Raw genomic sequence first — 17,674 nt, forward strand, 5'->3', positions numbered from 1 at the left:
CTCTGGCTGCATGAGATTTTGCTGCAAGCTGGGGGAAAAAGCAGTGAAGTGACTGGGAAGGGGAAAGCACAGAGCATTGAAGTTCGGTAGCACTGAGGAGGACTGACTGGCAGATGGCATTTGCTGCTTGATATAAGGGGATTTGCCACATGACCTATTCAGAATCTGTGTCACATGACAAACTGATCAGACCTGGCATCTAATGTAAGAATAAATCTAGATCATCAGAGGAACTGTAGCAAAAAGGTGGCTTGCAGAGGAATCCACAAGGAGCTGAGCTTTTTCCATGAAGATTTGCTGATGGTCACAAGAGCTCAATCCTAATTTTCTCTCTGTGTTTGGGGCAGTTGTATCTCCCTTTTCTAAATAAAGTAATTTGCTCCTCCTTAAGCTTACAAGGGTGGACAGAAAGCTCCAGCAGTGGATGCTGCGTGAGGCTGAGAAGTCAACTGGAAGGAATGGGTTGGTGAAGCGGCTTGAATATTAACCTGACACCTAATTATATCCTCTGGTCTTATTTTTTCCATTCTGTCATACCCAGGACTGTGTGTAATTGCTGTGAGTGTGGTATGTTGTGTAGCTATCTAAATCCAGTCATGCTCTGATAGACATTGGGGATGAAATTAGCAGTTGTAAGAACTCTCCTGGCCCTGGTGCAAAAAACAGCATCTCCTTAATGTTTATATTTTCTTAAACCAAGCAGTATAGGTTAATCCTGTATACATTTGAAAACAAAGGAAGTCTTTGGCCAAAGAGACTGTATTTACTCAATTTTACAGCTCTTCTGGAATGGAATTTAATACCACAGTTCTTGTGGGAGTTGTGATGGGACCTGCACTGTCTCTGCTTGACCAGAAGTGACTTTTTTCAACTCAATTCATATTCTGGCATTTCTTTAAAGGAAAGAACACCTCTGACCAGTTTCCACACCAACTCCCAAAGTTAAATTTCTTACAGGCTTTCTCCTCTAAGGAAGAACTAAAGCAGTAGTGGGCTTAGTTTATGGCATCTGACAAGGCCACAACCTCAACTAGGACTACAATAACCTGCCCAACTAACCAGCAACACTTGTTCTTTAGTCCCCCAGGTCCTCAAGAGCTGCACTGAGTTCATTGAGAAACATGGCATTGTGGATGGAATATATCGTCTGTCTGGGATCGCGTCCAACATCCAGAAACTACGGTAAGGGCGCTGGGTTTGACGAACCTGTGTGCACAGGGTGAATGAGGCACTCTCGAGGTTCGAAGGGTGCGCTTGCAGAACCCTGCCCTGGGGCAGCAGTCTGCGCTCGATGGCTGGTACGCTGGGTTTGCCACCGTTTTGGAGGAACGCAGCGCTGTTCAGTGGAAGGCATTTGGCAGGAAGTTTTCCTTCACTTGGGATTGTGGTGTCACTGTGCTGTCACATTTCATTCCTGTTTCCTCTTGCTCCCGGAGCCCTTTTGAGCAGCCGATAGTTCTCCTTGTTGCTTTGGACTCCTGGCGTATTAGCGATTAATTGGTAACATGCAACGAATAGTTGCATAATTCTTGGTGGGTGGCATTGCCATGCTGCACGGCTGTGCGGGGGAAGGCTAGGTGTGTGTCCTCCCCACTCAGGAGCTGTTCTCATCCCAGTAAATGGTGTTTATCCTTTTGCGAGGCTGTTTTTCCTCCCATCATTTGGCATGGATTCTTCTGTTGTGAAGGGACTGAGAGAACCTAGTGGCATGTGACTAATTCCAGTGTTGATCCTAGCCCATGGCCTCAGAGGGGTGGGTATTTTCCATATGAAGGATATCCTGTTTCTACCAGTTATTCCCAGGTTCACCAGGGAAGTGATCTTACCCCTGGACTCAGCACTGGTGAGGCCGCCCCTCGATGAGTGGGTTCAGTTTTGGGCCCCTCACTCCAAAAAGGCCATTGAATGACTCGAGCGTGTCCAGAGAAGGGCAGTGAAGCTGGTGCAGGGTCTGGAGCACAGGTCTGATGGGGAGCGGCTGAGGGAACTGGGGGGGTTTAGTCTGGAGAAGAGGAGGCTGAGGGGAGACCTCATGGCCCTCTACAACTGTCTGAAAGGAGGGTGCAGAGAGGGGGGATGAGTCTCTTGAGCCAAGGAACCAGCGCCAGGACAAGAGGGAATGGCCTCAAGCTGCGCCAGGGCAGGGTCAGACTGGCTCTTAGGAAGGATTTCTTTGCAGAAGGGGTTGTTGGGCGTTGGAATGGGCTGCCCAGGGCAGGGGGGGAGTCCCCATCCCTGGAGGGGTTGAAGAGTCGGGTTGACCCAGCGCTGAGGGATCTGGTGGAGTTGGGAACGGTCAGTGTGAGGTTCATTGTTGGACTGGAGGATCTTCAAGGGCTTTTCCAACCGAGGTGATTCTGTTCGATGGACAGGTTTGAGCTGGTACAGTTACTGTGCAAACCCTTGTATGGATGGGCTTATTCTGATTCTGCTTAATCCTGTTTCTAATCACAGCAAGTTCCATTTTAAAAATCTGCTCCCAAGGCTTTGATATACAGGCTCCAAAGACTCTTGATTGTAGCTGTTGCCCACAGCAGTCTTGGCTGAATAAAATGTTTGCCCTTGCTTCAGTTACATCCCTTTAATTCCCGTTTTGGCTTGTGCTGGACCATCTTTCTAATCGCGTCTCTAGTCCATTTTTTCCCTTTGTGTTGCCAAGACCATTTTCTCCTTTACTGTTTTCCAAAGGTGCTTTAGAAATGGTTTTCTAAAACTTCAATGGCATAATTCCCTGGTATAGTACAGAGAATGAAGTGACAGTTTATTTTTCAATTTTCTGAGATGTTCCAAAGACAAAAGGAAGGGAGTACATGGCATCACTTGTAGACATTGTGCCTGATGTTCATCTAAATCACTACAGATTTTCATAAGTGTTTGATTAATGTAGGACACGTTGCATTGCTGTAGTTTCCAGCTATATAAACAGATCATTAGGCTTATTTCAAAGCTAGGGCTGCAGTATCCTTGTAAATGAGTCACTGTTCTTAAGTTTCACATAGAAGAATTGGATCTCCCAAATTTAAAGGGCTTTTTGGTTGAAGAGAAAGTTAGAGAATTTATTCCACATGGGAAGATTTACTCCAGGACAGAGGTTGGCTCTTTAGCAGCACGGTAGCCTCCTTTATTTGGCTGGTAGGCAAAACAGAGCGAGTGTTGAGTTGTGTTAGGGCTCTGGGTTTTTTTCAGAGACTGTGAAGTCGTATTCTTCTACTAACAAAATCTTCCTTTGGGGTCAAGAGAAATAATATGTAGTTCTCAAAGTAGCCAGTTCAGAGAGAAAAAAGGCTGAACGTGGTAGGGCTTCCCTTTCTTCACTCCCTATTTGGCTTCTGCAGGGGTACATCTCTGACGTGGCGTGAGATTTAGTCCTAGGAAAAGATACTGGAGTACCAGTACTAGTGTAGGGCAGGATACGGCCAGAGAATTTCAGCCAAGGCTGAGTGTCTGCGCATGGGGTGGGTTGGTGTCTTTCCGCGATCTCCCTTCTGTGCTCGCTGCTCTTCTGTGGAGCCAAGTGAGGAAATAAGTTTCTCTCCCAGATATGAGTAAGTGATGAGTCAGAACATGCCTGTGGGAGCGGTATATACTGAACGCTGAGGATCTTGGCTGCAGGCAATCCATCAGTTGGGGAAAACAGAAACCTTTATTTCCGTCGGTGCCGTGTTTGGGACGAGGGACTGGGGTGGGCTGTTCTCCCTCTTGTCTGAAGACGCAGAGACCTCTTCTGCCCCCCAGCCTGGTGTAGTGTCAGTGGCTTCCCTCATGCAGCCTCCGTGTCTAGGGGAGGGAAGGAGCTCCTTCCTGATCTTGTAGGGACGTACGGTTGACCGCTGCAGTTAGAAATAGGCCTGGTGCCTCAGACACTGGTACGGACTGGTTCTGTGCCATAGACAGAGAGAAGCGAGCTCAGTTTGAGCTGTGCTGAAGGGCGTGTTTTCTCCTCTGTGTTACAACTTGCCTGGCTTGAGCAGGGGGAGAAGCCAGCGATGTTGCCACCAAGCCCTCGGCATTGCTGTGGGCGTAGTGTAGACAGGATGACTCCCGGCATCACAGAATCACCTTGGTTGGAAAAGCCCTTGAAGATCCTCCAGTCCAACCATGAACCTCACACTGACCATTCTCAACTCCACCAGATCCCTCAGCACTGGGTCAACCCGACTCTTCAACCCCTCCAGGGATGGGGACTCCCCCACTGCCCACTGTTTTACCTAACAACCCGTTAAGCTGTTTAGGTTTACAGCTTAAAGACAGACCCTTGTAGGGAAACTGAGCCTCAGCTGGAGCAGCCCTGTTCTCGCAGCTCCCCGTGGCCTGACTCACCACGCTAGTCCCTGCAAAGCTGCCCTGCTAATTTGAAACAGCACTTTCCATGCACATATTCTAGCAGCAAGCCAGCCCTTGGCCTTCTAAGCTCAGCTTTTATTTCATAAATGTTTACGATTTTGGTTTTTCTCTCTCTGAAAACCAAGGGGAATGCTCAGGGATTTTCTTCATGTGGTTCCTGGCTCTCTTCACCCTGTAGCAGAGGCGTGCTCAGCTCACCAGCTTGTCCCCGAGGAATTTCTGCGCACACTGGTTTCCATCTGCAGCAGCTGCCCATGGCACTGCTGGTCAGCGTTGCTTTATCATTTCCATTTCCAGGCCTTTGAAATGCAAAGGGACAGCAGCTTTCCTTCAGACCTGTGGGCACTCCTCCTCCCCGAAGCTCCCAGTCACAGCCCTTGGGACTTAAATAGTCAGATTGTCTCCGTGGTCTTGGAAGACATTCCCTGGAGCCTCCGCGAAAAGCCCTGCTGCAGCAGAAGGGATTGCAGACTAGCCAGTCAATCGGTTGTAAATCTAACTGAAAATGCCTTATTAGAAAAAAAAAAAAAAAGTCTCTTTTTTGGAAAAATCCACTCTAGCAACACCACAACCATGGGTGATGTGGCTTTGGTTGACTAAGTATTTATTTTTTTTCCTATAAATCAGGAAACCCTTGCTGTTCTTGACTGTTGTAATTTGCGCTGGGTTTTATGTTCATTTCCTCTTTTCATACCCCCTTGTCCATTTTTCTGTTCTCCTTTCCAGCCACGAGTTTGACTCCGAGCAGATTCCTGACTTGACAAAGGACATTTACATCCAAGACATCCACTGCGTGGGCTCCCTCTGCAAACTGTACTTCCGTGAACTCCCCAACCCTCTGCTGACCTACCAACTCTACGAGAAGTTCTCAGTAAGTGCAAGGCAGCGCCTTTCCCTTTCCACTTCAGCGTGGCTTCCTCTGTACAGGTTGAAGGGAGAAATACTGAAAAGGATCCAGCAGCAAGCTGAACCTGTCTTGCACACGCCTTTCTTGGTCTTGCTTCTGCTTAAACTGGGCTTTTTAGAGAGATTAGAAGCGCTGATCTCAAGTTTCCAGTGCGGTTTGTGTTACCCGCACACCCAATTCCCACTGCTGGTGGCATCCTGCTATTTCAAAAGTGCAGCAGTGCCCCAGGTTTGTTGGTTCCCCTTCAGGTTTACTCACAGGTGCCTCCATCCCCCAGGCCACACCATACTGATTCCACTTTTGGGGCCCCAGGAGAAGGTTATGGGCTCATTAACGATGCTTTGCAAGAGCTCCCCTATCATTTGCCATTCCCCAGTGATTTCTCGAACAGGAGTGGGATTAGAAGCAAATGCTACACGAGCCCAAAGCCCTCTGCAAGGAATTGCTCTGTGCAATTAAGATTTAAAGTGACCTGGATCTTGATTTACTTGGCCTTTCTCACGTTATCTGTGTGCCGGTCTGTCCCCAAGAGACAGACACCTCCCCAAAGGTAGAGAAGAGCAACACAATCCACCTCACTACTGAAGAACAATACATCAGTGGTTCATGATGCTGTGGCAGGTATCTAGTCTTATTTGCAGCTAAATCCCTTCCTGCCTTGTTCCAGGACGCTGTTTCTGCTGCTACAGATGAAGAACGGTTGGTTAAAATTCATGATGTCATCCAACAGCTGCCCCCTCCTCACTACAGGTTTGTGCAGCCTTTACTCTGGTTACAGCTCAGCCTTTTATTATCTCTAGCATTTCAGGAGTGAAATGATGCAATTCCAGTTTCCCCTCTCAAGATACCTGTGCTAGGCCTCTATATATTAAAATGGTTTATGGCCACATAAAGTTGATTTATATTTTCATTAGCTCATTACCAGACAAACACTATATATTTTGCATAGTCTTATTGGACTTCCTTGGAAACTACATATAGAAGGCAAATACAAGCTTTTTATGTCAGAAGTGGCTGATACCACTAAGGAAACCTGGGGTTTTTTTGTGGGGGAGTGGGGCACAATACCAGCTCTAGGAATCACAGTGTAAAAAAGAGAAATGTAGCCAAAAAATGGGTTCAGGCCTTCAGTTTAATTTGGTCAAGTGTATTTTGTCTCCAATTCCCCACTGCCCCCAGCAGCAGCAGTAACTAGCAAATTCTAACAGTGCTCTAGTAGAATAAGTAAATATAAGGTGGTGTTTAAAAATCACTAGCTGATTATAATAAGATATTTGAACTAATTAGTATTAATAACTTACATGGTAGTGAGACTTGACTAAGTATAACAACATGTTAATGGTCTTTAGTATTAAAAATTATGGCAGGGTATGGTAAAAAGGCAGCAGACACAAATATGGTGATTGGTATTAATAGCTAAATACAATAGTGTCTGTTAATGTCTCTTTAATAGTATTAATAACTAAGTATTGTAATGATGTATATACATTGTAGTTAGCTATTTATACCAATTACAATGCCTAATTTATTGGTGAAGACTACTTGCCACACATCTCCCTCATCTGATTTTCTCTGGTGCATTCCACCTTTTCCCCAAAATGACTCTTATTTTATGGGGCAAACAAACTTGTTTAACTTGGAGATCACGATGCCTGTGTGTGGGGTCTGGGAGACACCTGGATGCAAAATGCTGTAGGTGGACAGGGCTGCTGCTCTCCCTCCTTTCCTGAGGTTTGCTTGAAAAAAGGAAAAACACCTAAACACAGTTTATTTTAGTGTTACTCTGCCATGAGAAGTTCCACACAGGTAACCGGCAGTGTGAGCTGGAGCAGGGCAGTGCAGGGTGCTGGAGATGGGTCCGTTTTGTTTCCAGACAGAAACATCCCTCTTCAGGCCTTGTCTGTTTGTGGAATTTGGAGCCCCTAAGCCCCCCTATCCACTTGCCCCCCCCACCCCTCCAAAAAAAAAAAAAAAAGAGGGCATGCAGTGAGAGAGAGACAAGCCAGGGCTGCTGCCAAGCAACAGCACTGAGGAGGATACATCAGCATTTTCAATACCACCTTGTGCTCCCTCCTCCTCACGGCTGTTGGCACTAGTGTTTAACAATAAAAAAAACTTCTTTTTTTATGTGAACAGAAGCCTCTGGAGTTTAACCTTGGATCTGCCTTATATGCCTACAGGAAACCTGCAGCCAGTCATTTCATAAGTAAAACTCGGATACAGTTTGCTGGTTTTCAGTATCCTGGGAGTGCCTAGAAAAATCCTCCCCCCTTTATCAGGATTAAAGTTCAACATCCTTTCCCCCCGCTCTGAGCAGCGCAGGGGTGCATTTCTGCTGCAGAGTGTTACAGTAAAGCAGCCAAGTGATGAAGTTCCAGGGCGCTCTGCTTCTCGATCCTGCTGTGCTGGTGGCATTTAGATTATTCCCGTCCACCTCAGTGTTTGTGGGATCCAGCCCTTGGGCTGACAGCACATGCTTTGACCTGGACAAATCAGGAGAGATTCCCCTTGCCCCACCCTGGTGTAATTATTCGCTAAAGACAACTTTACCATCAGTCTTAGGGTACATAGTTCAACTTTTTTTTTTTCTGGGAGCTGTCAAACCAAAAGAAAATAATGACCTGGGGTTTGTTTTGTACACTGCAGCGTGGCTTTGCTCATTGGTGCTGAACATCTGCCTATCTCCTGTTTTCCAGGACACTGGAGTTCCTAATGAGACACTTAGCTCGTCTAGCTGATTACTGCTCCATCACAAATATGCACACTAAGAACTTAGCAATCGTCTGGGCTCCAAACCTCCTAAGGTACTTCCCCCCGCCCCCCATTTCAATACAAGATAAGGTTTTGTATTTATAAAAAACAGGCAGGTACTCATTCTCCAGAAAATCATAACTTTCAGCACTTGAGAAAGATTATCCTTTCTTCCATCCAACATGCTCTTCTCCTCGTGTGTAATTCCTAAGGAAAAGTTACTCTAAGCAGGGGCTTGAGACCAGCTGGCAAGCTGCTGAACTAGTGATGTAAAATAGCCCCCGCTGCTGTCAGTGGAGCCACCTGGAGGGAACACCCCAGTATAATTCTGTCTCAACAGCAGTGCAATCCACTGAGGAGTGGTGAGGAAGGATTCCCCCAACTCTCTTTTCTAGATGATAATTCCCCCTCTCCTGGTCAGATGAGACTAGTGTGTCCTTGATCATCCAGGAAAATTTGTTCAGTGGCATCACTGATTTCCCACTGCATAAGTCTCTAGAGTCTAATTGGACAGCTTTTGGCTGAAAAAATTCAAACATACGGAAATTATCTTGGATAAATCTGTCCCCTGAAATTTGTTTTGAATGTGCGTGTAGGGTACTTTAAAATTAATGGTGTAATTTAAGTTTTGCTTTAAAAGAAAAAAAAAAAAAAATCACCCTGGCCTCTATTGTATTGATTTCTGGATTGCTTTTGTTACCAACCTGAGAAACCTGACTCATAGGTTCCCCTGTGTGCAGTTAATGAGGGTAAGCTCTTTTCTCCTTTCTGGCAATTCACCCGCAAGCAGTCCAATGATCTCTTGTTTGAGTTTGCTTTTGTGAATATTGGGGTACTTGCTGAGCAGGATCAGTTGGAGACATTCCCTGCTAGAGGAGAAAAAAAAAATCACATTAGGAGGCCACAGCAAGCTTTGTACAATGCCACTGCATTAAACTGCTGCCAGTCACAGTGTCTGGAAATAAGTTAAGAAAAAGCTCCCCACTTTGTGTGTGCAGTTCACGTACCTCGATCCGGACCCGCCGCACCCTCCTGTTCCTTCTAGACCCAGTGTTTCTCTTTCCACTTCAGTAAGAGTCAAACCCAAAATCTGGATGTAAATCACTAGTGTGATCACTTGTGTAATGCTCTTAACTGCCCCTAAAGTCGTGTCTGCCTGAGCAACCAGGCACAGTAGCTCAACACCTGCCCAAGCCTTACCCAAAAGGAGTGCATCTTCCCCTGTTCTTCTGGCTGTTGGCGTTTCCATTTAATCTGCCTTTTCTTCAGATCAAAGCAGATCGAGTCTGCCTGCTTCAGCGGAACAGCTGCCTTCATGGAGGTGCGAATCCAGTCGGTAGTTGTGGAATTCATCTTGAACCACGTGGACGTCCTCTTCAGTTCCAAACTCAGCTCAGTCATACGAGATGGAGCAGGTAGGTGTCTTCCTCCAATAGGTTTACCTTGATCAAAAAAGGTAGCAGACACTTAATGTGTTTGTGAGCCTCCCCTGGGACATTTGAAATATATTTTGTCTATAACCTAGAGGACAGATTTCCAGGGTTATGATGTTAGAACCTGGCAAATAGAGCCTGGTTTTAGAAATTGCTATCAGTACCTTTCCCAGAAGCCAAGGATGCTCTACAGAAGTGCACATCTTAACATGTGGCTGCTACTTTTACGTCCTAGCATGGAGAAATTGTAAGGAATCTCTTAAATCTTTGTTCCCCTTGCTCCCTCCCCTTGTTTTAAAACCATCATCATCGATGCTCCTGCATATGCGTATCCATTTGAGCTATCCTGCAGTACAACACAATGCACAATCTGCCTACCCTTATCAGCACCTTAGGACATCAGCAGAAATGAACTGATTTAAAGAAAACTTCTTTGTACTCAGTCATGTTGACACTAAGAAACTTAGTCTTGCTCTTAATAGGGAATATTTAGTCAGACATCTGCTATCCTGGTTATTTCTTCCGCGAGGGCTGTGTGGGTTAATTAGCAGGGCCGTCCAGCCACGTGGCTCAGTCTGCATCAGCCCTGCAGCTATTGCCCAGTTCTCTGTTTCTGTTGCCAATTAGTGGCTTTAGGATGAGGAATGACCTGCAACACGTTTATGCCCAACCCTGGACCACTTGAAACATCATTCAGCCTTGGAACCTACAAATTCCCTTGAGTAACTGCTAAGACCCTAAGTATACCTGTTCCATCGAGAAGAGCAGAGTTGCACCAGGAGGGAAGTTTACTCTGCATGTCAGATCAAGAAATGGGGATACCACAAGCTATTAGTACTCCTAAGCAGCATTAAGGATGTACCATCTGCTTTGATAACCTGCCCTTCCTATGAAATGTGCACAGTCAGTGCAGTTACCACCACCTGTGGAGCACAGATAGCTGGTTTTCCAGTATATTTGCTGCCCCCTGCTTTTAAACAAGCCCTACCTCTGCTTAGGATAGCAGAGTTACTCTTAAGTCCAGCTTTTGTTCCTGCTGGAAGGCAATTTTAAGTCAACAGCAGCCAGAGGTTAGCCTGGCCGAACAGTAATAGCCCACAGCAGGCTGAGCTCTGCCAGGGGAAGATAAGCACGCTAAGAGTCTGAGCCAAATGATTATCCAGGCTTAGAATGGACCATGTAAATTCAGCTAATTGTTTAATGACTTGGTCATTCGCATTCACTGTGCTTTGACACAAAACTGGCAGGAAGAAGGGTCAAGCTCTTCCACAGCATATCAGCTAAGTGCAGGAGTGCTGTGCAGCACCCTCTTCAGTGCCTCCAAGAGCCTCCGTTTTTGAGCCCAGCTTTGTGCCTGTACCCGACCCTAAGAGGTAGAAGTCGTATTCCCAAGCGTGCTTTAAGCCATTCCCTGTAAGGCTACTGCCAAGGCAGCTGAAACCCAAACTACACCCGGGGTAGCATTTACACTGGCAAACACACACTTCACGCAGGAGCTGCGATGCTAGAAGTGATGGACCCAGCCAGGAGGTTGGTGTGATGACATACTTCCCCCCCTCACCCCTTAAATCACGTGAATTAACCGTATAAATTCTTGCACAACAAGCCGTGGCACCCAAGAGAGAGCTGCTCTTACAGCAGTCTCCTTGTGCTCCTCTGCAGCAGTCTCCTCTGCACACAGGGTGACTTAACACATCCTAGCAGCAGCAGGCAACATCAACTGCCTTCACAAAAATTGACACGTTTGTCTCCAGAAACAAGCACGAGCTGTAACAAGGCCCAGGGCAAGAGGCACAGCTAGATTCTGTTTACTGTGTCCATCTGCACGTCAGTTGTGGCAACTCCATGGTATTTCCTGTTACCCTGAGAGGTGGAACCTGGGAATGATCAAAGCCAAGCTTTCGAAGAAGAAAAAACATCACTTTCTTTACAGACTTTTGTATACAGATGAAGCTTAAGTATGTCAAGTGAAGGTTTTCAACCTACCTGCTTCCCTCTTTTTTTTTTTTTTTTAAATACACTAAGCTGCTCACATAACTGAGACAATGTTTTTGTCATAAACATACCTCTGACAAAATAGTATTTTGAGCACAGCTTTCAGTGGCTGGGATAACAGAGATTTAGAACAACACAGCACCTCCCTAGACACACAGACCCAGAGCTTTGATCTCTGTACTGCTGGTTTCTGATTCTCCCTGTTGCCTGTGGTTTTCCCTTACAGGGCACAGTTCCTTATCACGGCCCAAGTCTCTGTTGGTGTCCTCTCCTTCCACAAAGCTGCTCACGCTGGAGGAGGCACAGGCACGGACACAAGCCCAGATCAACTCTCCCATCGTGGCAGACAGCAAATACATAGAAGTGGGAGAAGGCCCTGCAGCTTTACAGGGGAAATTCCACACGGTCATAGACTTTCCATCCGAAAGGTAGAGACACGTTTCCTTTCCAGCATGTGTCATAACTGGTTTGGGTTGGTTTTTTTTTTTTATTACAGCAAAAACCTGCTGATACTGACTTAGAGTAGTCATATATAAAGTATTGTAGCCAGTTTTCCACCTGCCTTGGGCTCTGTGAGGATTCAGCTTACATCAATTGTCTGGTGGACTTAGTTTAGCCATATAACTTCTGTGCCACTCCCTCCTTTTTAGCAGGGCTGTCATTAAACGTATAAAGCCATGTTGTGTGTGATGCCTGTACTAGTCATGCATGCAGAAATGTAAACAAGGTGAACACCTGGAAACGTCGGGGTTTTCCAGATTTCAGGACTAACTGCCTGTAACAAATCCAGGTTTCCCTTGAAATGGAGCAGTTGGGCAGACTTGATGACACTAGAAATTAAATATGGCAGCGGGAGGAGGCGAATGGGATTTTACAGCATGAGAAATGCTTTTGAACACCTTTTATGGCTGCACAGTTTCTCAGAGAACTGGTGCATCTGCTCGCTAAATTAAAGCCGCTCCCTTGGCTGCTGTACTGGCCAAGTGTGGAGCCTTTGCTCACCTGCATCACGCCCGCTTTGCGTAGTTTGGTGGAATTTACCCAGCAAGACTTCAGGGCTGAGCTATAAGAATGAAAACATCCTCAGCTATGTAAAAGAGACCAAGGTTCTTAAGCGTTGTTTCAGCAGAAAGCAGATAGGGCTGACAAGCAACCAGTAGCAGGAGCGAAATGCAGCTTCCCCCTCTAACAATTTGCTCTGTTTTCTCCCTCCAGAAAAAGGCCGCCCAGCAAGATGAAGAAATCACCAGTTGGCAGTTGGCGCTCCTTCTTCAACCTGGGAAAATCATCCTCCGTGTCCAAACGCAAGCTCCAGCGCAACCCCAGCGAGCCCTCAGAAATGAAAGCCATAGCCCTGGCAGGTGAGGGTGCAAATCCAGCTTCTAAAAAATCGGGGTTCTGGGCAATGCAGAATTCATGTTTACAGTGTGCTTTTATCTCCTCCTAGCGAGTAAACCACGCATAACACCTCCAGTTCACTGCGGTCTTTCCCAAATGGATCTCACGTTAGCTCGAGAGCCAAACCCGCTAGAGCACACACCTCTCATGCTTTTTTCAGAGATGCTTTTGAAAGACAATATGCGGGCATCACTCTAATAAATCTCAGAATAATTCCTTCCGACACTCCTTTTATGAAATAAGAATACAGTTCTGGCTCCCTTTGCTGCTCTCAGCACACAGTTGAAGTAGGTCAAGGCACTTTTCCACACACACATTCACCCCCAAACTATACCTGTGTTAACTAGAGAAGGCATCCAACAGCCTTTTGGTAGCCGCATCCAGTGTGCATAGACTGAATTCTCAGTCCTTTCTGTATATAGTTTACCATCTCTTTCCAAATTTAAAAATAGCAACAATATGTTTTTGCAGTAAAACACGCCACAAATCCCTAAACGTGGGCCAGTGAGAACTTCCATCCCATCTTCTCCCTGGTGCCATTTTCAAATTATAACCCTCAGTCTTCAGTGTAATAAACACATTATACCAATGTGCCTTAAGACTGTCCCTTGGAGCACTGAAGCTGTACTTGTTCAGTGCTCATAGAACGACTTGTTAAAGTAAATGTTACTTTCTCACCCATTTTTAAGGGTTTTTGTTTGCTGGCAGGAGCCAAGCAATTATCACAGGTACATTTGGACAGAGTTTGTAGCAGGATGAGGCGGGGAGTTGTTTCCCAACCTGTAGGGGTAGGTTACTCCACAGACTGGGGAGAAGTATCAAAAATTGATTCACTTTCTTGTAATTGCCTCTTGCCCAGTAGTATAAAATTATGAGTTGAAAGGGACCTCCGTAGGCCAGGCTCCTGTGCAAAACAGAACTCCATCTGTCTTGGACAGCAGAGCACATGAACAGTGGAACAGGGGAAAGGTTTTCTTTAAGGGCTTTGGAGTAAAAACAAAACCAAAAACACACAACCCCAGAACAGAAGAGCACAACTGTTGCTCTCAGGACAGCGGTACCTTTGTGTTTTTCCTGCCACCATTACATAGCCAAATATAAACCATTTTTATAATTCAGCTTTTCACTATTTTGGTTGCGTTTCCTTAGGTGGACGAGGAGACAGCGGGACTCTTCGCTCAGCAAAAAGTGAGGAGTCACTTACCTCTCTGCATGCTGTCGATGGTAAGACAGAATTGTACCTGCACTTTTAATGCGTGTGGATTAAAAAAGGCCGATTGACATTACAGACTGCAGACATTCATCAGGGCAGATTTTCCACCCCTCCAGTAAAAGCTGGGCTCGCTAATTAATGAAGCGGCTTACTGCTGCCCAATGCAATCGGGTATGGGTACCACAGGGAAATAAATGCTCTTCATGTCTTTCTTTTCCTTCTAAGGTAAAAAAAAGCAAGCTACTTGCTTTTGTAGAGCTGGCACCGCTTACATTCATTCCTTGCCATCTCCCCTTTCTGTTCTAAGGTGGAAGAGACAGCATGGGGAAGGAGAGCGCTTGCTGAGAAAGTCTTAGGTCTACAGTACACCTAAACTAGTTTTGCTTTTGCACGCAGCTTAGTTTCAGACTAAATCAGACCTGACAACTGCTGTAAAAGAGTTTAAGCCAACGTAATAAACAGTTCCTGGTAACTACATTACTGTAGTGTTTAGAGTTCACCAGGTGAGCATCTTGCACGCTGCCTTAAGGCTACTTTAAACACACCACCCAACCGTCACCACCTTGGACAGTCAGATTTTGACACTAACCCGTGTGTATTTACCCGTTCCTAGGTGAATCCAAACTGTTTCGACCCAGAAGACCGAGGTCCAGCAGCGATGCGTTGTCTGCTTCCTTCAACGGAGAGCTCTTAGGAAACATGAACCGCTGCAATTCTTACGACAACCTTCCCCACGACAACGACAGCGATGGGGACGAGGGGCTCATCCACGTTCCTGCCCTGATTTCGCCTCGGTCTGCTGAAGACGTTGACCTCAGCCCACCAGATATCGGAGTCGCTAGCCTGGATTTTGACCCAATGTCTTTTCAGTGCAGCCCACCCCAAGCAGAGTCCGAGTGCCTGGACAGCAGCACCTCCCTGCTGGAGTCAGTCGGCATAAATAAGGAGAAGCCAAGCCTACTAAAGAAGGATTTAGAATCAGGTAGCCAGTCCCAGACACCAGGCAGTGCCACAAGCTCTGAGCCAGTCTCCCCTTACCAAGAGAAGATGAGTCCTTTCTTTACGCTGGACCTGAGCCCAACCGAAGAGAAGCCCTGCAAAGCTTCTGCCTTCTCGCCCAAGCTGGGGCGAAAGCCCCTCAAATCGCCGCCGCCGACTACGTCAGAACCCATCTCCTTCGCGCTGCCCGGCCGCGTGTCAGAAGGGATTGGAGGAGTGTCCACCGCATCCAGAAACTCCTCTGCTTCCAGCTGGAGCAAAGGGATTGGCCTCACTGAAATGACAAACAGGTCCCCAACCCAGATGTCCTTGCCCCTGAAAAACAGTGAAACAGGAGCAGGGGAAGGCGCCCACCAAGAGCTACAGCATGCCCAGCTAGTGGCTGCTGCCAAACCAGAGTTGCCAGAAGAAGGGGAGAGACCAATGTCAAGCAGTCAGAATAAGACTGTACCCACTGGACACGCACAGCCAGGTACAGTGCATTTTCCTCCATTCTTTCTTTAAGTTCCAAAGGGGACCTGCTCTCAGAAACGTCCTCCTCTGCGTGCCTTTTAGGAGAGGGGATTGCCCGTCAGTTCTGATCACAAGTGTCTTGCAGGGCTGTGCAGATCAGTAAGGTCTTAACCTCTGCCTTCTCCCTACATCACACCAATCTCAGATAATTTTCCATAATACTTTGTATCCCGCTTCCCCCCCACCCCCCCCATCCTGTCATACGTGAAAATCTATAGCATGTCCTTCTGAATCATTTCAGCCAATAGCCCATCTAAGACTTTTCTTTCTTAAATTAAAAATCTGCCAACACTTGAAGAAGGGATCTTTTCGCCTAAAACCTTATGATCAAAGTTGTGTAAGGGTATCTCATTCTCTGCTACCTACTTCCTACCTCTAGAAATGCAAGAGGAGCTTTTAGACAATCTCTTGTGTTTTTTTTCCTTTTTGTGATGAACTGCTGTGCTGTTGAGCAGCGTTTGCATGTGAGACAGAAGAGATAGCGTTTCACATCAGAAGGAATTGCCACTGTGAAAGTGTGGAAAGCATCTATTTTTTTTTTTTTTTTATAATAGTCATTAAGGTTAGGTCACTCACCTTATTGGGTAACATAAAATCACTCTCTCTCTCAATTTTCCCCCCATTAGGAGCAGTTGCCCTCGACTCCCCCCAGGATCCTGTTCCCGTCAGTTCTGTGTCTCTTATCCCTCCTCCTCCTCCGAAAAACGCAGCGCGCATGCTAGCCCTAGCGTTAGCCGAGTCCGCGCAGCAAGCGTCCGCTCAGTCTCAGAAAAGGCCAGGAGATGCTCATTCTGAAAGCACCAATTATGGAGAGACTGAAGCTGGCACAGCTCTAGAAAAGCTCCATCTCTCTGCTGGTGCTCCAGACAAGCTCCACCTCTATACCAGTCTGCCCGAGAACCGACTTCACTTCCAGCCTGGTGCACCAGTAGAGCAGGATTTCCAAGGTAGCAGCACACCCGGGGAGCAGAACCACCCGCCCGGTGCGCCTGGAAACCGGGACCCCCCACCTCTCCACCCTGGCATGCCTGGGGACCTGCCCGATAGCAGAGATGCAGAGCAGGAGCAGTCCAGCTTCCATCCTGGTAAACCGGGGGACAAAGATCCCTTCCCCTCCCACACTGGGGACTGGGAGCACAGCCCCCCCCAACCCCCTCCGGGTGCACTGCCTGACTGGGAACCACCCACCACAGACTTGCCTCTAGATAAGCCCCACCACCTCCGCGCGTGCGTGTCTGGGGACAAGCACCACGTTCCGATCTGCGCAGCCGACGACAAACTCCAGTCTCCTCCCGTCGTAACGGCCGGGGAAAAAAGCAGCCCGACTTCCCTGCCGTATTTAACCACCATCCAGACAACAGCAACCGAGCCGAGCCGTGGGCCAGCAGGTCCAGCCACAACTCAGGCAGACGTCACTGTTCCGGCCGCACCGCGCACGCTCGCGAGTGGCCAGCCAGCCCCGCCGCAGAGGCAGGATCACCAGTCAGCCATGGGACAAGTGCCAGCGGCCTCCGCAAAAGCGTCGAGTAGTTCTAGTCAGGTACGTGGATGTGCCCCCCCCCACCTCCCCAGGCCTTGCACGGCTCATCTGTAGTTGTAGGAGGGCTGAGCTCTGGGAGAGTCGGTCCAAATCCGAGTGGCCAGAGGCAGGTTCACAGGTTACTGGAAATTGTACAACACCCAACCTTGCAGGAAGGCAGCGCAGAATTTCCTAAGCGAACACCCCATATACCCCCTCTCCTTGGTTTTAAGGAAAAAATAAAACTAACTGCTGGGTTGTCCGACACAGAGAATGCTAGTTTAGAAGTGCTCAGAAACAAGTAAGAATTTTTGCACCCTCTCTTTGCTGAGGCTGACAATATCCTCTTCCAACATCCTCTTTAATAAAGCAGGTCAGGTTCTTGTGTGAGAGTTAGACATGGAAATGTTCACTCAGAAATCCAACTTGCTGCCCACGAAGCCTGCAGCCTGTCTTAAAGCACCATAGCCACATTTAAGGAAGGGACTTCTGCTGTATTACACTACTTGATCTGCTCACCAGGGTGTGAGGAGTTTAAATGCAGGTACGTTTTCATTAAGATAAGCACATTCATAAGCAAGACCCCCTAACGAAACGCTGAG

General features: G+C 47.2%; 1 protein-coding gene across 4 annotated transcripts in view; it reads left to right on the plus strand.

The window, feature by feature from the left end:
* ARHGAP32 (Rho GTPase activating protein 32) overlaps positions 1 to 17,674 on the plus strand; it is a 263,161-nt gene that overhangs the window by 238,455 nt on the left and 7,032 nt on the right. For all 4 annotated transcript variants that reach the window (XM_074894915.1, XM_074894916.1, XM_074894917.1 and 1 more), the window contains 10 exons: positions 1,080 to 1,182; positions 5,071 to 5,215; positions 5,919 to 6,001; positions 7,948 to 8,055; positions 9,272 to 9,417; positions 11,657 to 11,858; positions 12,646 to 12,791; positions 13,978 to 14,052; positions 14,655 to 15,512; positions 16,180 to 17,093. In XM_074894915.1, coding sequence (XP_074751016.1) covers positions 1,080 to 1,182; positions 5,071 to 5,215; positions 5,919 to 6,001; positions 7,948 to 8,055; positions 9,272 to 9,417; positions 11,657 to 11,858; positions 12,646 to 12,791; positions 13,978 to 14,052; positions 14,655 to 15,512; positions 16,180 to 17,093 — 2,780 coding nt within the window. The remainder of the gene's footprint in view (positions 1 to 1,079; positions 1,183 to 5,070; positions 5,216 to 5,918; positions 6,002 to 7,947; positions 8,056 to 9,271; positions 9,418 to 11,656; positions 11,859 to 12,645; positions 12,792 to 13,977; positions 14,053 to 14,654; positions 15,513 to 16,179; positions 17,094 to 17,674) is intronic.

Source organism: Strix uralensis, chromosome 26 (genome assembly GCF_047716275.1).
Source record: "Strix uralensis isolate ZFMK-TIS-50842 chromosome 26, bStrUra1, whole genome shotgun sequence".
Lineage (NCBI taxonomy): Eukaryota > Metazoa > Chordata > Aves > Strigiformes > Strigidae > Strix > Strix uralensis.